Source organism: Chenopodium album, chromosome 10 (genome assembly GCF_948465745.1).
Source record: "Chenopodium album chromosome 10, dcCheAlbu1.1, whole genome shotgun sequence".
Taxonomy (NCBI): Eukaryota; Viridiplantae; Streptophyta; class Magnoliopsida; order Caryophyllales; family Amaranthaceae; genus Chenopodium; species Chenopodium album.
This window is the reverse complement of record NC_137843.1, coordinates 55,807,830-55,832,434: the sequence shown is the minus strand read 5'-3', so window position 1 is coordinate 55,832,434 and position 24,605 is coordinate 55,807,830. Positions and strand designations below refer to the sequence as shown.

Genomic DNA, 24,605 nt, shown 5'->3' with positions numbered 1-24,605 from the left:
ACTAAATAGAACTTAAATGAATTATTTATGAGGGAAGGAAATTAGGAACTGAAGTGAACTGAAATTAAGCTGAACAAAACAGGCCCTAAATCATTGTAATTTTTCTAAGAAACAAAATTTGTCACCTTTCTATTTTGTCATCATTAACTCTATACTTCCCTTGTCTCAAATTTTCCATAGAGAAATTTGATTATAATTTTTTTTTTAACTGTATTTTAGTCATCATTACGCAAATATTTATATGAATATACTTTAATTGTTGAAGGCCAATACAACATATTATTAACATTCTTTAACTAGCTAGTGTTTAGGGATTCCTAAAAAAAGAGTTGAAAAGAAGATTATTTTGTGACACAAATATTTAATTTGTAAGAAATTCATTAACATTATCACTTAATTAGTCGTGGGACTAAATAATAATTAGTCCTAGGGTCAATATCATTATCTAATTAATTTGTAAGAATGACTGCTAGCAAATCCGAATAGGGAGGGGAGAAAACATGATATCATGTTCAAAGGGAGAAAACATGTGATTAGGTAACATAACACACTAAATTTATGCACAAAATTATAATTAGGCATTACCCTACCACATAGTAGTAGTTAAGAGTTTGAATTAGGATTAATTTTAGAGACATTAAACTCTACAATTGGGTGATTAGGTAACTAATTTGATTTTATCCTAAGTAACTATAGTCTATTTCATATACTACCAAAAAAATAATTTCTATACAAGGACAAAATTGGAATTCAATTATGACAAATACATCAAAGCTTAAAGTATATCTAGGAAAGCTTCTTAATTACACTAAACTAAAGGCAATTAAATTAAAGTCAATTTTCCATAAAATATTCCAACACATATATCCTATAAAAACCCTTCTTACACTATAGCAAAGAGATTAAGATTCTTAAATTCAATTGCTATAATTTAACTCCATTTACTTCTATGTCCTCCATTTCCACATACAAATCTTCCTTCCTCAACACCGCCTTCTGACACATTTGAGCTCGAATTACTGGATCGAAACTGCTGGTACAAACATATAATCAGACTATACAAACTTGTGCATGTATATAACATATGATAATGATTTTAATTGCTTAAATTTTCCTCTAGATAATAGTTCTATATGTGATGACACAGGAATAGGAGCTGATATACAAGGATAAATGATGGTGAGATCACCGTGCTGCGATGAAAGTGGTCTAAAGAAGGGTCCATGGACACCAGAGGAAGATAAGAAGCTAGTGGATTACATTGACAGACACGGTCATGGAAGTTGGAGAGCTCTCCCTAAACTGGCAGGCTTGAACCGCTATGGTAAGAGCTGCAGGCTTCGCTGGACTAACTACCTTCGCCCTGATATCAAACGCGGAAAATTCACTGATGAGGAGGAGCAAACCATCATCAACCTTCACTCTGTGCTTGGCAACAAGTATGACCATTATACTTGTTTTTTACTGTTGTCAGCAAATTTACTGCATTGTGTTTGTCTGTTACCTTCTAAAATTCTAATGCATGTATATGTATTGTTATCTGATGATTGCAGATGGTCAGCAATAGCAAGCCACCTTCCGGGGAGGACAGACAACGAAATAAAAAACTTCTGGAACACCCACCTGAAAAAGAAGCTTCTGCAGATGGGTATCGATCCTGTAACTCACAGGCCGAGGACAGACCTGAACCTGCTAGCTAACCTCCCTCAGTTGCTCATGGCTGCCAATCTCAGCAACAGTCTCATGATGAACAACAGTACAGGGAATGGAGTTCCTAATTTGGAAGATACTCTTAGGTTGATAGACTCTGATGCCACCCAACTCGCAAAATTCCACATACTAAACAATATGCTGCAGGTGTTAAGCCCAAGCAGCAGCAACCCACCTGCTGTAGCTTCTCAGATTACAAGTCTGCTTTGTAATTCAACCATGCCCTTCCAAAACCAATTGAACGATAACCTACTTAGAATGGCTAATTCTCAGATGGAAAACGGACTCACTGGTGATATCAGCTGTCAGTTCCCACCTTCAAATCCATTAGCTTCCAGCAGCCTTGAAAGTCCAGCAACTCCTCAATTTCAACCAAATTTCAAGCATGGCCGCCACAGGAGTTATACTAGTAATGAATATCATGACAGTAAACAAACTGGTGTTGAAATTCTTACATCCGACAGTTTAATGCCTAGTCTAGTGCCGGCCTCACCAGACCACTGCAGCAAGCTAATTAGCCAAAAGGGTGATGCAATAATGTCATCAAACCCTTCCTCAGCCACAACTACGGAAAATCCCTTTGAAGCAGCTGCTGCTGATTGGACCAATGACCTTATTGATGATGCTGCACACTCGTACTGGAGAGACATTATTGAGTAAGCCTCTATCTTTACCTTAGCTTTTGCAGATAAATTTTTCTTTCTTTTCCCCCTTGATTGCGGCATGGTTACCTCCATTGGTCGTTAATATATTATGTGATCGTGCTCATATCTGTTTTCTGTTTTCATTATTGGCAGCCAAGCATCCTCCCCTTCCTGGCCTATCTCATCATAGAGAATGTAAATTTTGGTCAAATATATCCAGAGATGAATAATTTTTACAAAAGAAGATTTTTAAATTAGTGTAATCTGTAGTGTTACATCCGGACAAATATAATTGCTATCGTATAAATGGAAGAAGACTCTTGTATAAAAGCTATGCCACTTCATTCCGGCCTGTATGTTGTACTATCTGATTGCAGATTATAATATTGTTGAGATTAGCATTTTTTTGTTCTATAGTAAATCAAGCATTCACAGTGCATCATTACTAATGCAGCAGTGCCCATCAGATAACAAGGAAACAGGTCCAAAACATATACTGAGTACTGACAATACTGTGGCCGGCTCGTGCACACACAAGAGCATGGATGGGCACATATTGGCATATGCTAGATTGGGTGCATCATTTCTAGGTACTACAAGCCAAGTGCATAAAAAAAATGCGATAGGTCCATTTCAATCATCAAATAAGATTCGTTAAAACAGAACATATTTTTGTTATAATAACCATAACCAATCTCCAATTGCTTGAAAATTGAATTTTTCCTCCCCAATTAAAATTTAAACAGAGGGCAATATTCCACATGAAAGTTACATTACCAAATGAGCATAAAGCGAGCCTCAAAAAATACTAGTTATATTCTGGGCTAACTGACTGATAACTCCATATACCTTCTGAGTTCTTATAAAAGAGAAAAGTCAAAACAATTTGTTAACCATTAGGTAAGACTATTTTTCTTATGGTGTTACAGCAGCCAGCAAGAAAATGACTTTCCTAGGCATCCCTCTCTGTCCACTTCCAATTTATTTCTAGAATATGAAAAATAGTAATAAAGCTACATTTATATCATTAATGAAAAAGATACTACAAGCTAACTTTCAAGGTCCAATATCTTGACAAAGAAAGGCAAGTAATTACTCATATGCAAGCTATTTGATCATATTATAGCAGTAGGTACACTATTTCAGCGTTGACCCTGCTTAAGCAACCAACTTCTTACCTACTATTTCCAAGTAATCAGTCTGCATGATGATGCTCCAAATGTTAAGGACTTTACCAATGTACGTTACCAAGGTCGCATGAAGTTGGTACTCATCAAATGCCGTAGATGCCTAGCACAATCCGAGTCCTGAAAATGCTGTCAAATAGAAGAGATGAGCTGATAAATTCAATTTACAATCAAAGCATACGGATTATACTACCTCTGTTACATATTATGTGCAACTTTAGGGTATTATTTTTGAGGTATAAAAAATTCGAAAGTTGCACATAACATATAACGGAGGTAGTATATATTTTTAGTATGGACTCCACCATTCACTAAAAAAGAGTGTGAAACATTTCATAAAAACATTAATCTCCCATCTGCAGATAATATGGCTCACAGTAGTCACAGACAGAATTAAGGGAGGCAATGTCACAAGAAGAAAGGATTAAGCACAGGCGCACAGCAATGTGAAGAATGGCTTACAATTTTATTGCTTCTGATAGCATGATAGCATTTTCCCAATAATGCTTATATAAGCAAAGACATTGCTCGGTTACTGATAATAAGTAAGGGAAGTTATCATAATCACAGAATATCATAATCTTTCACATAACTAACCACAGATGTTTGCCTTTCTCACATAACTAACCACAGAATATCATAATCTATCACATGTGTTTCACGATGAAGAAGAAATCTAAGGTTCCATCCTTGAATGATGACCCCTTGAACCTCTTTCATCAATAAACTATAAGTATATTCGGGACATCAAACTTGCTACCTGAGACTAATACAATTATATACTTTAATAAGAAGACTAACGAAATGAAATACAGAAGTTATCAATACATCTTTATAATTTAACAGTAGAGCAGAATAACTGAATGACGGGGAGGAAATGACAAGATTCAGGAAACACAGCAAAGGCCACCAACAGGACACTTTTGTTCAATGCTGCTGCATTGTCAAGGTTAGCAGCCTATAAGCTACATTCCACTTGACCTCTTCCAAAATCTAATAATGGTGAGTAACATCCCTAAGCGTAATCATGATGGACTAGAATTTAGGTGCTTCAGCAAGAAGGTTATGTTGCAACTCAGCTTCTTCAATGAAGTATATCAGTATTGTCAGAAGGGAGCTTGCAAATTGGGATATAATACGTGTCAATGTGATTTATGAGACTTCAAAACTACGTATTACTCAGTACTCAAAACAAACTAAGACTGAGAAAATGCCACTGCCAAGGGTTTGATGGACATGATTATAAAGCCCATGATTAGCAGGGTTCTTTTTTAATCCCACTAGTAGGGTATAACATAACATTGCAACAAAACATTCTGGCTAAACCGGCAATACACCCAAGGACAAACAAGAAAGAGTAAAACCGTGTAATGTATTGATCAGTCTCACACACAAGAAGAGTAAGACTGCTACTTTTATGGAATCATAGCATTCAACATAGACTTCCTTGAGGACAGTTGAATAGTGAATGTTAATACACGATATTGATCAGTCTCACACACATAGATAGTAAAACCGTGTTACTGTTATGTAATGGATACTCGCATTAACATTAAACAAAGACTTGTTAAGAAAAGGGACAAAATGAGGACAAAAACACAATGCATTTCATTTATGTGATTTCAACAAAACTACACAGGACAGTAAGCAAAATTGAACAAGTAACATGCTAAACATTGGAATGCAGAACAATGTTACAGCATCATTTCATCATACAGCAGCACCAATTCAAGCCTTTTCGACACCGGACCGACTGCTGTTAACAACATCCAAAAAGAAATCAGTCAACATAGCTTCAAACTCCGGCAACTTAGCATAACCCGGGAAGTAATTAATATCAATGATCAAGTACTTAACACCACTCGATTCGGACCCGTCTCGAATCAGATCAAAATTAAACAGATTAAGCTCTGCACCCTCTCTCAACGCACTAGCCAATCCATTGACAAACTCCAATGGAGGCATAGCAACATTATCAACCAGTTGCTGTTTTTCAGTAGTTGGCAAATTCGAAATCTGCGAAAACGCCATTACATCCTCAAAATGATCAGCTGTTACATCAAAATCTGGAAGTGATTTCCTTTGAACACACCTAACATTCTTCCCAGCAACATAAACCTTAAACAAAACTCCGCCATGATTAACAAACTCCTGAAGAACAATTGGGGTTTGATTCTTCAACATCTTCAATCCATTTGATTTGAAAACAAGCGACATTTGATGAGATTTGATGCTTCCATTCGCAACCAATGGTTTCGCAATCACCGGAAATTTCAAACCCAGATTCTCAATCTCATCTTCATCCCTCAACAAAACCTGCTTCGGAATCCCCACACTCGGCACCATCTCCGACGTAGACGACGGAATTACAAGATTTTCGACGGCTTCAAGCATCGAAATCCGATCATGAAGACGCTGAATTGCGGTAGGAGAATCAATGATCGGAATACTAGGGTTTTTGGAAGCGAAATCGAGCAATTGATGACTCCAATCATCGTCGTAAATCTTGTGAAGAACACAATCAAATGGACCTTGATGAATCAATGGTTGATTAACATCAATAGGGATGAAATCAACACCATGGGATTTAGCGTAAGTGAGTAAAGATGGGTTCAAGATGCTGTCAACTTTCTTGGGTGGTAATGCGTACCCTACTGATATTCTTGTTATTGTTGTATCTCCAGTTTTATTCTCAATTTCTCTCTCTTCCGCCATTAGAGAGTTCTGTGATACTTTTTTGAGTTAATTAATTAATGTTTTGAATTTGTAGTTTGAGAATGAATTTATTCAAGGAGGTGAGTGGAAGAAGGGGTGGGTAGGTGTGATTCGGGAAATGAGGAGAATAGTGACAAGTGATGTGGGTGTGCTACTCAATTTTGGAGTCTGCGGTCCATTCCTTCTACGCCGAATGGTTACATGTCGGTCAAACTTTTCCCGCCGCTCGATTGCCTTTTCTTATTCCCGATCCAATTTAAAATTAAAAAAATGTGTTAATAAGAGTCATTTAAAGTGCGTATTTTGCAAATTATACTTATTTAAAAAAGAAATTATAAATTATAACCCAAAAGTGCTAAAAAATTGTAAATTGCAACCCAATTCAATTTTTTCATCGATTTGTGTGCTAAAAAAATATTTCGTTAAGGTTTTAACGGTCATTTCAGTTCTTAAGGAATCGAATTGAGCTCGAAATTAGCAAAAAGTTAACGTAAGTGCCTTGATTTCAAGGCAAAAACTAGTTGCACACAAATCGATACATTTTTTAAACGCAAAATGAGGCACTTTTGTTATTTTTTTGCCAACTTCGAGCTCAATTCGGGTTCTTAATAACTAAAATGTCCTCTAAAACCTTGACGGAACATTTTTCGGCACACAAATATATGAAAAAACTAAATTGGGTTGCAATTTACAATTCTTTAGTACTTTTGAGTTACAATTTACAATTTTTTAGTACTTTTGGGCTGCAATTTGCAAAAAACAAACTTTAAATAATGGTTGCAATTGGCAAATTTTTCTAAAAATTACGGAGTAATTCGTGATTTGGCTAGTGTTATACTCCCTCCATTTTGTATTAATCATAATATTATGTTGTTCACAAAGTCTAAGAAAATTTTATACGGTGGGGCCTAAAAGAGGTTTTTTTTTATGATATAAAGTATTGTTGTTGGAGATAGAAATAAAAAAAAAATAGTATCAGTGGGATTGGTAGGGAAAAAAATAATAAAATATTTTGTGAAATTGGGGTTATTGAGAAAGAAAAATAATCAAATATTGGTGAGTCCTTTTCAAATATAGAAGTGTTGCAATTGATATGAAACGGATGAAAAAGGAAAGTGTTGTGATTAATACGAAACAAAGGGGAGTAAGGGTTATTCTATTACAGTTATAGAGGTTGTTCTGTCAGTGTTGTATTGGTTACTTTGTTATTTAAGGGTTATTCAATAAGTATAATAAAGGTTATTTAGGGCTTGTTAGTTCACTTAATTTTTGCTAATCTGAACTGATCTGTCTTATCTGATCAGATTATCAGATTTGACCAAACTTTTATCAAGCGTACAATAATTTATAAGGAAAAAATATACCAAGTGGGGCCTCGTTAGGTTCGTAATAAATAGGAAATTTTGAATTTTGGTACCTCGAAATAGACCTAATTGAATTTTCGTACCCGTTTAAAACTTCTTTTTTTTTTTTTTTTTTTACTTTGGTACCCATCAAGTGTAAAATTATAGCTTTTGGTACCTCCGTCCATGTTCCGTTAACTTTTCCGTTAATGGGGCCCATTATCTAATTATTTAATAATTTAATTTTTTTTAAAAAAAAAACACCGACCAGCCAAAACCTATATTTTTACACTTTGATGGGCACCAAAATAAAAAATAAAAAAAAAATTTAAACAGGTGCGAAAATTCAATTAGATCCATTTTCAACGTACCAAAATTCAAAATTTCCTAATAAATAATAATGTGTATTTTATTAATATGTAATTTTTTTTTCCATTACGAAGCTATAAAAAACTGCACATAAAACGATGACCTGATCTGAACTTATTTTTTCTTAAATAAGAAAAAATAAGTTGAATTAAAAAAAGGCCTTAGTCTGTATAATTCTCTCCGTGTTTAAATAAATAAAACATTTTTACTTTTTGCACTATTTATCTAATTCATTTTGACTAATGTTTGTGATATATACTTGTTAAAATCGTCTCAATGAATAGTTTATTAATATTCCATTGTTATAAGTTTTACTTATTGATAATCAAAGTATGGCATTGGTATATATACTTGCAAGCCAAAAAAAAAAACATTTCATTTATTTAAACACAGGAGAAGGATTTACTTTGTCATTAATATTGCGTCATTTATTCGAGAACATCGTCGCTACTTAGCCCTAGCTAGCTGGATTCGTGCGGCCAGCTGAATAGGCTCTTCTCTTTGCAAGAATTAGCTCTTCGAGAATGCGCGGAGCTTAAAAAAGAAAGAAAATATTACTTTTTTGTGGTTTACGAGATCAAGGGAACAAGTTGGAGCCATTATTTTGTGTCAACCTCAATTAGAGCTGTGTACACGTTCCAACCAAAATGATTGGGAAATATCACCAAAATTTGAATTTGAACCGCTCACAGTAGCGAACTTCCTTCTTGGGAAAACTCTCCCCCGTGGGTTGGGGGAGGGGGCGCTGAAATTATTCCTATTGGTTACTTTTTTATATATAGCCAAACAGAATACGCGTTGATATTAAATTGATAATAACGTTGAAACTTGTGAAAATTGCGAACAATTTTTTTTCTTTTTTTCCCTTAGAAATCCAACATATGGGTGTATGTTATGGTTCACAACCAACTTTGCACCTCCCCACATGGCCACATTCACATCAATATATGAAAAAATTCTCGAAATTGACCTAAAAGCTTTGTTTATAACCTTTAGTTTAACATAATGTTTTACTTTTTTGAATCCTGAAAGAAAAGAGGACAAGATGTTTTCCACAAGGTTGTAGGAGGCCATTCAAGTAGTTGGAAGTTTGGAACAATTAAGCCAATTATGTACATGTCTCGTTTCATCAACTTATGGGAAACCATGGGGCTTTATGTGATTAATTAATGGCCATATATGGGTCCACAAATATTATATGAATCTAGGATGCACACTTCTGGCATCACTTAAATTTTCAATACAAGACTCTGAATCTCCAAAAATGGTCCAATTTTGTGTATTATAGCCTTTAAATTCAGTTTTCCAGATAACATTTTTGGATCCATCAAGATTAGGCATTAAGGTGGTTCTAAGAGTTCTCAAAGAGCCCTTAGGCGGTTAGGCCTATATAATGTCCAAAATCGTCTCATTCATCAATTCATGTGTTAGTCCACCTTCTATTAATCATTTTTTAAGTTGTCTAATAAAAGTATAGAGGGAGTAGTTTGGTAAATAAGTCAGCAGCTTTATCCGGCCATTATCACTATGTGGTTGTGCATCCGCTTTTAAGAAATAAGTTACGGAATGTTGATTTAATTACGAAAATGTGAAGTGCTAAAAAAAAAGGGACAAACGTTTCTTGCTTGCGGGTGGTTTGGACATGGAAGCGGTGGTGACTGGTAAGTGGTAATTAATCGTTGGCGTCGCCGGAAAACGGAAGATAAACCGGGAAATAATGAAGAAGAAGACGACAATGTCGCTATACCGCAGCTTCCGGCGAGTTTTTCTCTTACTCAATCTATCTTCTCCTATTTTTCTTTCATCTCTTCAAAAAAAAGTTTCTGGGGTTTTCTCTGTTTCAACTAACATTTGAGCAGATACTTGTTTTCTCCGGGAGCTCCGCCATCAATTGGCTTGTATTACAGACTTTACCATGTAAAATTTTCTTTCTCAATATTACTATTGTTGAAATCTTAATTAGCCAATTTATTTTTACAAATTGGACTGAAATGGGAAATTATACCTGAAATTTTGATATGTATGTTACTTCCGAGATAAATTTGTCAAAAATTTGCATGTTTTTGGCCCAATATGAAGTGTCGTAATGTCCATACCCGTGTTGGAGTGTCGAGGATTTGACATGAGTACTTGAGGCGAAATGAAGTGTTTGAGTAACACAGTACCATTAGGTAAGCAGACTATTATATGTATGGAGTATGGATTTTGGGACAATCGGTGGAAGTTGGCACCACCCTCTTAGCTCATGGGTGGATTTTGTTAGGCTTTTGGGAACTGGTCTTTCTTCTTTTGCAAATATCTAGAATTTTACTCAAAATACCTCATAATCAACCAAATGATCACTAATTTTTCAAGGTTGTAAAAAAGTTTTGGTAGGTTTGTAGGTCAGCTTTCCTCCCTTGGCTCTTTATGCCACTGTTTTTGGAGGAATTAGTAGAATTGCATCAAAGCCTGTGACTTGGGATGAACTGCTAACAAAGAATGGAGCCCCCGCAAAACAATCAAGGGCATGAATGTATATTTGTTCAGGTAGTGAATGATTAATATATCAGATGACAATTACCAGTAGGATACTTGGTTTTGTATATCGAAGTATATCTATCTTAAGAGGAAGCAATCACACAACTTTAATTTGCACATATTGACTATGTTTGTCATAAATCATAATTGTAAGAAGCGTTTGGGTTGTGTTACTTTAAATACATATCCTTTATTTCTGACCATGTTATTTGCCCTTGTGCACCCTGAAATGTTTGGTTTACCCCAATTTTTTTTTTCATTCATTCGCTGAAGGGAGACCCTGGAGCTTCATATGGCCTGCAGTCAGCTTTGGCTGCAAGAGGTGTAATTGTGGAAGACAAGTTTTTTCTGAACTTGAATACATCTGAACTAACGCAGAAAGGTGCAACCGTTACAGGTATCAAATTGTTGCCCCTTATTTTCCTTCCCCAATTTTTTTAGCATAATAGCTCAGAAGCTTCTGCTTTCATTTAATCTTTGCAGAGTCTCTATCAGGGCTCCCAATTCATGTCAGGGGAACTGTGACTGGAGAATGTTCAGAAATTTCAAAGGCGCAGTTCAGTAAATTGCTGAAACAGGCATGTGTGAATCTTTTACGGCTAACTGGATTTTCTCACTTTTATTGCAATTATGAATTATATTATCATCACATTGTTTAAATGAAATATCCAACTTAGAATGTTAAGTGGATGGCATATTAATGGTCAGGTTTTGATTTTAGTCTTTTGTTTGTTGAAATGAGATTTAGGTCACTAGTCATTTGTCATCAATCTCAAACATTTTTATTCATGATGGAGCTGTTGGATCATCATTGAGGTGTTCTGCAAAAGTCCGTGTGATAAGTGATAGTCCATCAGCTATACTCTCCCTTTCGAATATTCTTTGGAATGCCTCAACTCGTGCAGTTTCACATGATACCTGTCCTGTAACAACTTATGTTGCTTCCTCTATAAGGTGTGTTGATATAGACTTAGTCAGAGCATTCCACGTGGAATTTATGAATCAGTCTACTGATGTTGTGATGTATAACTGTGGAATATATGTGAATGACTTCCTGTAGTTTGAGGGATTATTTTCTGTTAATAAAAAAACTAAATTTGACAATAAGGGCAGTTCTACGCTTCTACCTAGTTTCCCTCCATTAGTTTTGATGTAATGAGTTTCCTAAACTGTTCAATTCTTACTCTTGTCTATGCAGTACTGAAGCAATAGAGAGCGCAACTGGGCTTGGTTCTAAAGGAAGTATGGGGTTTCTAGCTGCTGATACTGAGCGTTCTTCTCTTATTTTATGTGGTAAAGCATTTGCTGATGCAAATGGAGTCAAACGAAGTTTGGCAGCTTTATCAGAACCTATATTAGCAGCTCGAGGAGGCATCCCACTGGCAGCTCGGTAAACTGTTCTGCTTCCATTGGCTTTCAAAGTGTTTGAAATATAAGTTTTGTGATTGCTCAATTTTATACTAATACAGGATTCTGGAGCTGGGAGAATTAGTAGTACTCTTGTTTGCACCAGAAGACATTATTCAGAGCTCTTCAGATCTGTTGGTGTCTGCAGATCCAGGTGTTATTCTTGCTCCTCAAGGTGTTGCACCCTTTTTTCGAGCCAAAAATTCCAACACTGACTCACCAAGCTTGTACAAATTGCCTGCTGCTATTATCCTTGCATGTTCTGATAGGTAAAGAAATCGTTTTAGTGCTGCTGTGTTTCTGTTACATTTCATGGCTACATGTTCCTTCCATATTCCTATCGTTTAACTAAAAAATTCTAACTGATACAACAAAATAGTTCATAGAAAATAGTCGAGTGTCTTTGCCCCAACAGAGTGTGTATTTGACATATTGACCGTTTAGATTTCTCCAATGCCCCAAGTGCGCTATTCTCATTGGCAAAGAGTGTTCATGTCCCTGATATTGCTTATGGCCTTGTGTGAACGTCAAAGTCAATCTCTGTACAACAGCTGAGTTTGCTTTGTTAACTCATAGGCTACAGCCTACAGGCTTTGTTGTAGTAGAGGAATTAAATCCATAGACTTTCTTCTGTGGTATTTATCACAGATATTGCCTTCTCCACATCGTCGTTGAAAACAACATCCAAAATCTTCTTATGAATAGACCTTTTTTTTTGGATGCCTTATCCTTTTGTAATCAGCTCCAGAGTCCTTCCTGCTATTTCAAAGCTTACTCCAGGTCAAGCTGCTTTTCACTTCCTAGCTGGATATCAGAATGGCAAGTACATTCCTGCATTTAATTCAGGCCCGTCATGTGTTGATCCCTTGGAGCTATCAAAGGCTCTTTTTGCCAAGGTTTAAGAATTTCCTTCGTATCAATTCAATATTTTTAGAAGCTTGATTCAACTCTTATTGCTGTTGCCGTATACTATCTTCTGATATTATTGCGGGGCTATGACTTTGCAGATGAAGGAAATTATGATAACTCCTTTATTGATAAATACCAATGATGGAGAAAAGTGTATAAACGGTAAGGAAAGCAGGCGACTTTAAGCAGATGTTTTTACAGTTTCTAAATGTTCCCTGAGCTTATTCCAAAATGTTGTCAGGAAAAGATCTTGTGGAAGTAGTTCAGTCAAATCTTTCAAAGGACATATCATTCTTCCAACCTAAAGGTAACATGAACAAGCTTCTGTCTTATATATGAAGATATTAGAATAGATAGACTCGTGACTTGCTCGATTTTTATGACCATATTACCTCTGTGAGCAGGTAAAAACCTGAAACAAAGCTTTAAGAAGTATCTGTTGAGCAAATATCAAGAACTACCCGAGGAATTCTCATTTTGACATCCTTGTGAATTCCGCAATCTCCTATATGTACATAAGAGAGTAGTGACACGATCACAATCTCATTCAGAGCAAAGATCAATGCTGAGGTAGCGAAAAACAAGAAATCAGGCTTGTAATTTGAGCTACTGGATACACAACTAGATGCTTTGCAAGGCGTCACTTGTTTCTCAAATGAGTGAAGCAGCACATTATGTAGAATCACTCAATCACAGTCCACATACAATGGCATTGTTTTGAAGTCTGTGGCATATATAGCAGTAAAGTTTTAACTGACCAAATAGGAGTATCTCGAGTCCACACACACCGTGCTGGATTTATTCTTCTGGCTCTCTTGAGATCAAAGTTAGCTTCTGAGCTTGCTTGACAGGTTTGAGTTTTGCGATGACCGACACCCCTATTGATGCTTGATGCTTGTAAAATAAGATGAACTAAACATAACCTTAAAGTGTTATACGAATCATGTACTACTTACACATAACAATTATGAGTATTTTTTTTTTTTTAATACTCCGTATTATTCGATTTAGGTGAGCCTGATAAATTTATGCAGAAATTCAGGTTAATTATTGATGGAAGGTCATAAATAATCTTGTACACTTTACCTCAAAAACATCAGAACTTTTGCTGTATTCCTGTCCACGCTATTTCAATTAATTCAATGTACTGTAGTTTAGTTGTCAATTTTACTAGAAGTGGTATAGATTTGGACATAAAATTAGGTCTATTTTCTTGCAATAATAAATTATATGGACTACTTATTTTATGATTACTTATTAGTTATTACTCCTCTCTTTTATTTTCGTATACAATTTGAGCACTTGTACTTTGTTCAATTGTTGAGTGTTCTTCATTTCCTCTAGTTTTAGTTCCATTTTCACACGTAATTTTGACATCCTATTCTTTTTCTCCCAATTTTAATTCTATTTTTGTTGTTTACCTGTTCCCTAATTATGGAGTTTCATATTGATAACTTGGGTATATAAATATACAAGACTATATCACGTTGGTATAAATGTATATCGACTATTTCAAGTCATCAAATACACCTACTTCCTCTTTTTTTTTTCAATCATTAAGTAATTTTATGATATGTATTTTACAGAATTAATTAAAAAAAAAAAAGGGGTAAATATTCATTTTTTTTTCTTTTGAAGGTAAATATTCATAGATACATGTATTGAAATAAGGGCATGTTCACATTTACTGAGTTGAACTGAACTGATTGGAGCTGAACTGAACTGAAATGAATATTTTATGAGAGAGGGAAATTAGGAACTGAACTGAATTGAACTGATTGGAGCTGAACTGAACTGAACTGATTGGAGCTGAATTGAAGTGAACTGAAATTAAGCTAAAGTGAACAGGCCCTAACTTGAACACCTTTTCATTCAACCTTTTACTCTTCACCTGATCGTTGAAATATACTTGTTAAGAAAACATCAAATAACTTTTATATTAGGAAAATCAAATGTGATCGACTATATAGAAACGGAGATAGTAAGCAAATAAGCAATCAAATAGTTGGCCCAAATTCTAAAGTTTTTTCTTGTCCACAAAACTTCAAAATTATTCTGGATTAATGCTCTAATTCGTGGCAGAAAATAAGCAAAGAACTATTTGATTCCACGAGTCATGAAATTGTTGGTTTAATTTTCGTAATAAATGTTAATGATAGATTTATTTAAATAAATAAAGAGTAATCAATTAAATGGGTCAAGAGTATGTGTTTCTCGTCATTTCCCGCTTCCTACTAACTACCAGTCCCCCAACTAATCTAAAATTTCAAACTAGTGAAATACCAAAACTACCCCTGAAGTATATATATTTAGGCAGAAACATCAGCCTGTTTGAAATGTTGGTGTTAGACTGTTAGCTAATCTATCAACCAAATTCTGCTACTCTTTTCTCTCCCTACCTATCAGTAATTCCCTAAAATGCCCCCACAAGAAGCGGGCGGAGGCGGTGGTGGTGGTGGCGGCGACAACGGAATGAAGCATCAGCACCCAAATTCAGCTTCAGTAATTTCAAGGGAACAAAAGACAGTTTGTGTAATGGATGCTTCAGGGTCACTTGGGTCTGAACTTGTTAAAACTCTCTTGCAAAGAGGTTACTTTGTTCATGCTGCTTTTCAATCTCATTCCAAAGGTTTGATTCATGTATTCATTCTCATGATTTTAATTTTGTCTACTTTCCTATTTCATTTAATTTCTTCGCATTAATCAGCTAAATTAGTTAAGTCTTGGAGGTGGTACTCAACAGTCCGAGACCTGTTAAAAGAATAAGTTTTGTTTACGTGACTACATTTGTGGCTCTCTATGCACCAAGTCACCAACACAACTACACAAGATTTGTAACTCATTCTTTATAATAATGTATTTAATGATTTTGTTTAAGCGTGATAATCAAGATGCTGTTTTTCATGAGTGAAATTGGAGGGAATATAATATAATATGCCAAAATTTATGTGAAACCTGATCAACAGTCATATTATGTCTTTTCATGTGGGAATTTGATTCTTTCCTCTCTTTAATTTCAATTGTTCAGTGTCTTAATCCCAATTTCCAATTTATCATCCCCCACCAAAGAAAGTGAATTACAATAATTAATGGCATATTTTACGGAGTAGTTTATTTATTTATATAATTACATCTAATCAAATAATAATGAGAAATATCTGGATTTTTAAAAAACTACAGTAGAGTACAGGTTTTTGTTTAACACTTTCATGGTACTCCGTATGTCCAATTGTAATTTTACATTATCTCACACTTTTGTACAAATTTGACAAAGAATCACATTTGATAAATTATTACTAACTCCGATTTTTTTTAGTTGCAACTTTAGAATATTTTATATCTCTTAAATAATATCCTCAAAGTTACAAAAAAAAAAAAAAAAAAAAAAAAATCGGAGGTAGTATTATTGTTAAACACTCCACTTCGTATCATTGAGGGGACCAAATCTATTTCCAAATACGTATATGTATAATGAAAATAGTCTTATATCTTGCAAAAGATTTTTTTTTTTTTTTTTTTTTTTTTTGGCTCAACTCAGTTTATTTTTGTTGAACTAGTCTAGTCTTTGTTGTTAAACTAAATTTATTGATAATATATTCAACTTACTTTCCCTGAAGAAAGTTTATTTAATTTTGTTGAAAACAATCTTACTCAACTATAATGTACTATACTTCGTACTTGTACTATTTTTTTTTTATTATTATTACAAGTATTTTGGTAGGTAATGAAAAAGACATGTATTAAGGACTTAGTATCTTGGCAGAGGGTGCTCTCTTCTTAGACAGAGCCTTGACCCTTCGAGGGTATAATTAAAAAAATTGGTATTACCCAAAATGCCCTTTGCGGGAGTTGAATTTGTTGCCAAGCATTTCAGTCCTCACCAATAGACCAAGACTAATTAAGTACACGCTAAAATACTGTTATTAAGCCTCTTTAGTATGTTAATTATAAAAGTTATCTTTTACAGGGAAGTTGCAAAGTATGAAAGTGCAATGTACTGGAGATGAAAAACAAAACCTGAAGATCTTTCACGCTGATCTATTGGATTATCACAGTATCCTTGACACTCTTAGTGGCTGCTCTGCCTTGTTCTACATATTCGAGCCTCCGTTTGAGCATCCTATTTATGATGTACGCCGCTTGCTGATGCCTACTAGACAGTCTTATTACTTGTTTTCTGGAGGTTACATTGTATTTGACAGCATTTGGATTGGCACATTGCAGGAACATATGGCAGACATAGAAGTGAGAGCAGCACACAATGTTCTGGAAGCATGTGCCCAGACACCCACCATAGAGAAGGTCATCTTTACTTCTTCCGCCACAGCTGTTGTCTGGACAGATACCCGTGATGGTGCATCATTGTCTTGTGAGGTCGATGAAAAGAGTTGGAGCGATATCAACTTCTGTAAGAAATTCAAGGTACTCACACAGGCTAGCAGTGTTTCTAATCCGTTCTTAAAGTTCAAGAACGTAGCAACAAGAAATATGATCAACTGATTCCAGTTTAACATGAATGAACTGTAACAGCTATGGCATGCATTGTCAAAAACACTAGCAGAGAAGACAGCATGGGCACTTGCAATGGACAGAGGGGTGAGCATGGTTTCGATTAATGGAGGGCTGTTGTTAGATAGGAACTTGCGTAAAACATCTGCTACTCATCCTGCTGCAAATAACAGCAGACAGAGTTTTCCATCATACCTAAAAGGTGCAGCTGAAATGTACGAAAATGGAGTTCTTGTGGCTGTAGATCTCTGGTTTTTGGTAGATGCCCATATTTGCATCTTTGAAGAAGTCTCATCATACGGACGCTATTTGTGCTTCAATCATGTCATCAACTGCCACAAAGACGCAGTTAAGCTTGCCTCCATGTTTATGTCCTCTCCCCCTCAAAGGTAATTACACTAGCATTAGAAACAAGAATATACTATACCATAATAATTCAACTTTCCTCTGTCAAATTCCCTTTCTTTAGTGTTCCTCTTTTCTGATGACAGAAAAGAGAAAAACTAAAAGGTAAAGCGATTAGATTAGCTCTTATCTTAATCTTAACCTTATTTATATATGTGCAGCTCAGAGGATACAAGAGTATACCCGCAACGGATAAGCAACAAGAAACTCAACCAGTTGATGGTGAATTTTGATGGTCAATTCCAGCTGCATTAGTAAGACGCCACTGTCCAAACTGAATGGAGTTCATGTACATATGGCCTCATTCTTTATTCAGCACCAGAATATGATTGAAAGCTTGTAATGTAACTAAATGAAAATTCATTATTATTCATCTTCTTGATGTAATTTTGAAGATTAAGTGCAAAAATAACTTCAGCAATGAAAATCAATATCAAAACCCTCTCCCAAGTCCCAACTATTCTCTTCTGGTTGGTATTTTTGGTATACACCACTTTCTTGATATCTTGTAATTAAAATAGAATTAAGTATGTGAAGAGACTCGTGCACTGGCCGAAACTACCTAAACCAATAACTAGAGCAGATCGTTCTTGGAGGGAAGAACCCATCGATCAGCAAGTCAGAAACAACTAGCCAGCATGAACCTCAACTCACATTTATCTAATCATAAGGAGAGCCATTTACCATATGACGATTTATTTATCTATTTGCTGCTTGAGTGCAAATCAAGATTTGTAGTGCACCCATACAGTGATTTTTGGCTAACTATCACTAGTTCAAACCTAATTAAGAAGCACCTTAAGGCTCAAATGCTCAATTGTTCAAGGAGAACAGAGAGACGTCTAGGGAACAACGGACGACTTTTCTAGTAGAAAGTTTACACAGAAGATTGATAAGAAGGTAAGTGCTAAAGAGTAAAGATTGTTCTTTCTTTGAGCCTTTAAGGGTGATAGTCACTACAAATTCACCTGTATTCTTGCCCGCAATAAATATTGACCCATAAGAAATTAAGAACAATCTTGTCATGGCTAACATCCCAAACCCATACCAAATCAAAATCGGTTGGTTACTGCTCTAACACCAACAGCAAGGGGATATTCAAATAATATTAACATTTTTAAATAATTGCAAACAAAGAGACCAGCTTCAGAGAATTAAGCAGAAAATTGACTAAAATAAGTACAGAGGAGCAATAAAGGAAATACAGAGTATATTATTACGTTGATTTCTCAACCTTTTTCTGTGATTAAGTACATTGGACAACTCATCAGGTTATAACCTAACTGGAAAGATCTATGGTACACCAATTAAAATTCAACATTGAATATTCATATTATACAATGATAAGAGTCACTGGCATAGGATATTACAGTTGAGACAAACCTAAATACCTCTCACGTTACCAAGTTACCTCTAATTGAGAGCAATGTACTGTCCTTAGGCACTAAGTGTCAGAGAAGTGATAGCGGATAACTTGAACTTCCTGACTTTCTTGGCATTCTGGGGCTGAAATACAACTTCAGTACTTGACCTGACAGTCACCTCCTTCCACTCAGAAGATGAAGAGGCTTCAGTACGATAATCGCGAAAACAGTACAAAACTTGAAGCCTTGTTGGAGCTGCAATACACAAAAAATTAAACCTATGAAATGGAAGCAACCAAGATGAACCCAAAGAAAATTGTAATGGTATAACTCAGAAGAAGCAATCAATAATCATCGCAACAGGACAGCTCAAAAATTCACACACAAGAATATCGTTCATAAATTTCTCACATACCAACTTAACTTTACTGCCATCATTTTTCTCCTGGCTTTTTAGTAACGTGTATAATCACAGTGTGAAGGGGAACCTCAGTAAGTCCAGTGGTGTAAACTTTGCACACTATATACATGAACAAGTAGCAGTACATAATATGGAGAAGAGGCGACAAATTTTGTCTTTCATATTCAAGCCACTCATTTTTTTTCAGCACAGGACCTCCTTTACACTGCAGCTAACCAGTATACATTTGCATTTTAGCACACCCCTACCCACAACATGAGCCTGGGTAGCCAAGCTTCAGGCACCATGACAAAGCTTTCGCTTTGTTTCTTTTCCTTATTTTTTTATTTTTTTATTTTTTTTGAATGTGCCATAGTTGCCCCTATAACTAATGCTTAAGCAATCAGGCTCAACCAAACCCAATTCTATATATGGTAGAACTAAAATTAATCCAAGCCCATACTCAGCTTGGCAGCCTGGAAGCTCACACTCAGGCACTCAGCTAGTCAAATTAGCCTTATGCAGTTATGCCTCTAGCATAAGGCCAAAAGAATTGTAACACACCAACTTTCAGATTATAAATTCACTGTCAAATCCCTCTTTTAACTTCATATGAATAACCTTGCATGCAATCCTTGGTGCCTTGTGCTTTATACAAAAGATGATATACAAGTGAAGAAACATTTTTGGATGAATGAGTGAACCGTAAAAGCAGAAAACTTACCAAAGCCAAACATTGATGTTTTCTGTACAATCATCTGGCCAACTTTTGACCTCTTGATATATTGTAACTCTTGAATATCTTCATTCTTGCCTTTGAACTCCAGAAATTCTCCTAACACATATTTGCTGGCTTTGAGCTCCAGCCTATGCAGCAAAAATAAATATAAACAAAAAAGTTACTTTTATATGATTTGTGCAACTGGAACATTTTATGTTCAAGTACCTGGCCAATTGCAGGCCAATGGAAGCCCCTGTGACAACATTCTCAATTGTCAGTTTTTTTGTTCTTAAAAAAAACGCTAACAATATGCAAAGAATCAAACTCTGTGTTTGAATACATTTCTACAACAATAACAACTTAGTATAAACACCACCAAAACAGGGTCTAGAGAGGTCCAAATGTACACAGCACTATACCTAAACAGTAAAATACTGCACTACAGGAAATAAGCATACCCAATACACACACACATACACACCCCACCACAAGTCCACAATGTCAAAGCAAAACCTACACAAGCGAACTCATTGAGAGCTGATGCACATTTTCACCAAGTTACAAAAACAATGGTTGAAAGCAATTCAGAAAACCAATTCAGACACCATTACACCAAGAAGTTTTGATTTTAAAACAAACAGACAGACAACATAAACTTTTTGGAGTACCATAGGCTTTCTTTGTGTGTAACAATGGGCTCAAGGACCAATGAGAATTAGAGAAGTCAAACCTCAAACAGGTAAGATACGAACACCTTAAATAAACTCCACATCCCTAGAATTTCACTCACACACATCCCACTCATCATGAAAGACAAAATATAATTGCAGAAAATTTTAATCACAAACAAATATATTTCTACCTCCTGTGATGGTAAAATCAGGAAAAACATATAGCATACACCATACTTGTGCTTCACATTTCACATGTTTTAGGGTTTCACTTGTATTGAGTCATAATCTTCTCAAGTAAAATGGAAGAAAGATGTTGCAGAAAAGGTCCATAAAAATATAACAGGCAACAATAGAGATTCGGAAACATACCTATCCCACATTGGAGCAGTGCTTAAAATAGATTGAAGTTGCTGATGTGTAGATTCCTGTATATCTTTCTTTCCAGCACGAAATGCCCCTTTAAACCATCCAGAAAGCAAACCTTTTGATTCTGGCTTCAACTTCTGGTGGGAAGTGGTCTGGATTTAATGTTCTGTAATATTTTTATTATTATTATTTTTTTTTTTTGGGATACCATAAAGGAAAAGATTAGATATCTGAAATGCTATAATGAGAAAATGACCGCATGTCTATCAGAAAAGATTACATAGTGCGAAATTCGCAAACGAATAACTATCTTCACAACCAAGAAAGCATGCATCAGCTCTTATAATCATCTTTATAGCAGATATATGCACAAAATTCTTCTTTCCTTAATGTTCAGATTTACTTAAGTAAAATAATAAACTACAAAAATAAAAACAATGTTGGACCATGATGCAACCATCTAATGATTTGTAACAACAATCTAGAATATTGCTCTAAAAACAATTACAAAAATTGAAGATATATTCCAAGGGAAAGGAGGTAGTTTATAGTATATAGGCTTCAAAAAGGAAAAAATTTATAACAACAAATGACTGGATTTGCTTTTGAGTTTGGTACAGTGTAACAAACAAGAACAATTAATACAACAACGAAATATACATTACCGGAACTTTGGGTTGGAAATGATGACTTTGGAGGAAAGATATCCTTCAGGAAGAGAAACTCCTCTTTGTTCAAGATATGCTTCTAGAACAGAGGCCTGCCGTTTGGCTTCTGCTACCTACCAGAGGGGGGGGGGGGGGGGGGGAAGAAAAAAAAAAAGCATAACATCATTTCCAGGAAAACAAAGCACAAATTCTTAACCAAGGCAACCAACCAACAAGCAGAAAAGATTTTAATTCCACAATTAAAAAAAAAAGTCATAACTTCACGTGGGTGAAATCTTTACACAGTATCCCATCACAAATGATCAAACATCCTATATACTGACATATCAGAAAGAAAATCCAATGCATGACATAACATTAACAGGCCACTGTACTGCCCAAAGTAACATATGTACACTTCACTGAAGTTCATGAAATATATTTCTACCTCCTCAAACAGTATTATTAAAGCACTTGCAACAAAGTCACAATCACATCAAAGTGAAATTGCACCAATTATACAGCATAGACATCAACCGTCTTCATGAATTATAACACCCGGAAAAAGAAAAACATTTCGATATAGAATTAGAAGCCAGCCTCACAAGACAACAAATGTAATGATTAAACAACTGCACTCCAAAGCTAAGTATCACATTCTTTTTTAAATAAAAATAGTCCACAAGAAGTCAATGAATTCACAAAGTAAAGTGTCAGCTTATTCTTTCACTCAACTGAATAAAAGTTTCGACATCATCCCACAAAATTTAACACTTCATGTATAACTTCACCAAATTATAAATTTGGTTGTCTTCAATTGTAAATAACATTTGAATAAAAAAAAAAAAGCGCACACACACACAATTAGAATTACTAGATATGAAAAGTAGGCCATCAGTTTTGGGATATCCCGAAATAAAATTGTGGCCTACTACTGAGAGATTACGGGGAGGGGAGGTAATTCGTGTTAAACAAAGATGCAACAATAACTCTTGGCGTTTGCAATACAGACTACCAACAAAAAATCCCTTTTAGCAATTATCGGTGTAAATTGTGCAAACTGAATTACGTGACTTACAGGATTGGGATGATGCTCTTCCTTCTGTTTGTGCTCACTTATACAAAGCCAACTTCCATCGGCGTTAACTGAAACAAACCCTGCCAAATTCTTGACACAAATCACCACAGTCTCCCTACAAAACAACCCCAAAATAAGACTTTACATAAACCCTAACCAACTAAGCGGTGTATAAACAAGATTATGACAACAACCAACAAAGTTGCATCCATAAATTTTCCCTTAAACCACACCACTCCTAATAGACAGTACATGATTTGATGATCACAAAAATTAGTACTCCCTCTATCCGAAATCAATCGATAGTGACAACGATAGTGTAATTTGAACTAATAGCGTGAAAACTAAATTTGGACCGAGGTTGTACAAATATTTAACACAGTGATGAAAAAAAAAAAGGAAAAAAATTGAAAAATTACCGTTTAGTGACAAGAACCAGATCAATACTTTGACGAGAACCGGAATCAGCGTCAGGAATCCGAAGACCAACATACGCCTTACCTCCATACAATTTCTCTAGTCTGAAAAACAAAATTCATTAATCACATTTTTCAAAATGAAATCAAATTTGTTAAATTCTTCAATTCAAACTTAGTACAATCAAATTCATCAACAATAATAATCATCATACAATAATCAAACTTAAATACGATGATAATAATAATGGAAAGAGTAAACAAACCTAGTTGCGACGGAGAAAATGGCGTTGAAATCGGAGGTTTCGATGTCCAAAACGTCGTCATTTCCGAAGAACATACGGAGTACTTTGTAGAGTATTAAACCACAAATTACCTCAATCCACATTTTTGAAGATTGAAATTGAGATTATGAAATGAAATTGTTGAAGATTGAAGAAGACGAGGGAGGAGAGAGAAAGAGGGAAGTGAGAAGGAGAATTTGTGTGAATCTTAAGGTCCAAGTAAAAAACAGCTGAAACGTCGACGGACTTTTCAGGGAATTGCTGAGACTTTGGATTTTCGACTTTTGTAGTTGGATTTGCCCATATTTAGGCACGCGTCTACGCAGTTAAACCATTCCGTCGTTTGTTTCTTAAAAATTGCCCCGTATTTTCTATACAAATTAAGTCTTGGAGGTCCTTCTTCCACCCCTATAAGAAGAGTTTGATTCAAATAGAATCCCTAATTTTCCGCCTACTTACAAGGGAATTCTCCTTAACTACGTATATTGGTCATTTGTTTCCTTAACTACGTATAGCGGTCATTTGTTCTTAGTACTCATAGGGAATACTTCATATGAAGTAAATCAACCCATTTAAAACTCTCAATAGAGTGAGAAAGGAAATAGGAAAATTTTAAGAGGGGACTAGGGGAGGGAATATTGATGGTCGTTGGGAACATTTTGTTGATAGTCAAAATACGGAGTATATGAAAAGTACAGAGTAATATTCAAAAATACGGAGTAATAAAAAAGTAACAGTGGTACATGAGTTTATTGAATTGTTTAGCATAGATTATGTAGTTCAGTGGTTCAAATTTGAGGAATGAAATCAAAAAAAAAAATGAATAAATAATACTCCGTAACAAGTTAGCTCTAAATGTATCTATTATGATTTATGACATCATTTACAGGTTAAATTTACCATGAAAAACACTTAGGTATTCTACAAAAACAAAAAT

General features: G+C 35.2%; 3 protein-coding genes and 2 pseudogenes across 5 annotated transcripts; 3 read left to right on the top strand and 2 right to left on the bottom strand.

The window, feature by feature from the left end:
• Window positions 1–1,176: 1,176 nt before the first annotated feature.
• LOC145565456 (transcription factor MYB92 pseudogene) lies at window positions 1,177–2,370 on the top strand (annotated as a pseudogene).
• A 2,760-nt stretch (window positions 2,371–5,130) lies between these two features.
• On the bottom strand, window positions 5,131–6,365 carry LOC145564204 (inositol-tetrakisphosphate 1-kinase 1-like). The gene has a single exon (XM_081624533.1). It carries the CDS (start codon window positions 6,254–6,256, stop codon window positions 5,270–5,272), a length of 987 nt encoding a protein of 328 aa, XP_081480659.1. The 5' UTR covers window positions 6,257–6,365; the 3' UTR covers window positions 5,131–5,269.
• Window positions 6,366–9,487: 3,122 nt separating this feature from the next.
• Window positions 9,488–13,969, top strand: LOC145564203 (uncharacterized). Of its 2 annotated transcripts, XM_081624531.1 has the most exons (11): window positions 9,488–9,726; window positions 9,828–9,885; window positions 10,762–10,885; window positions 10,972–11,066; window positions 11,237–11,442; window positions 11,687–11,878; window positions 11,958–12,164; window positions 12,638–12,791; window positions 12,903–12,966; window positions 13,046–13,111; window positions 13,209–13,969. In XM_081624531.1, the coding sequence occupies exons 1-11, from the start codon at window positions 9,686–9,688 to the stop codon at window positions 13,283–13,285; spliced, it is 1,284 nt and encodes a 427-aa protein (XP_081480657.1). In that variant the 5' UTR covers window positions 9,488–9,685; the 3' UTR covers window positions 13,286–13,969. The 2 variants fall into 2 exon arrangements, with proteins under 2 accessions (XP_081480657.1, XP_081480658.1); XM_081624532.1 differs by lacking the exons at window positions 9,488–9,726; window positions 9,828–9,885 and adding an exon at window positions 9,908–10,497.
• A 1,045-nt stretch (window positions 13,970–15,014) lies between these two features.
• On the top strand, window positions 15,015–18,167 carry LOC145564202 (cinnamoyl-CoA reductase 1-like). Its single transcript, XM_081624530.1, has 5 exons — window positions 15,015–15,433; window positions 16,772–16,935; window positions 17,029–17,226; window positions 17,335–17,702; window positions 17,880–18,167. Exons 1-5 carry the CDS (start codon window positions 15,223–15,225, stop codon window positions 17,971–17,973), a joined length of 1,035 nt encoding a protein of 344 aa, XP_081480656.1. The 5' UTR covers window positions 15,015–15,222; the 3' UTR covers window positions 17,974–18,167.
• A 789-nt stretch (window positions 18,168–18,956) lies between these two features.
• Window positions 18,957–23,931, bottom strand: LOC145564201 (uncharacterized; annotated as a pseudogene). The gene is made up of 7 exons (XR_014094768.1): window positions 23,651–23,931; window positions 23,388–23,489; window positions 22,969–23,083; window positions 21,904–22,024; window positions 21,247–21,409; window positions 20,207–20,349; window positions 18,957–19,337 (listed from the first exon to the last, which is right to left on the bottom strand). The product of XR_014094768.1 is annotated as an uncharacterized LOC145564201 (transcript).
• Between the last annotated feature and the right edge of the window lie 674 nt (window positions 23,932–24,605).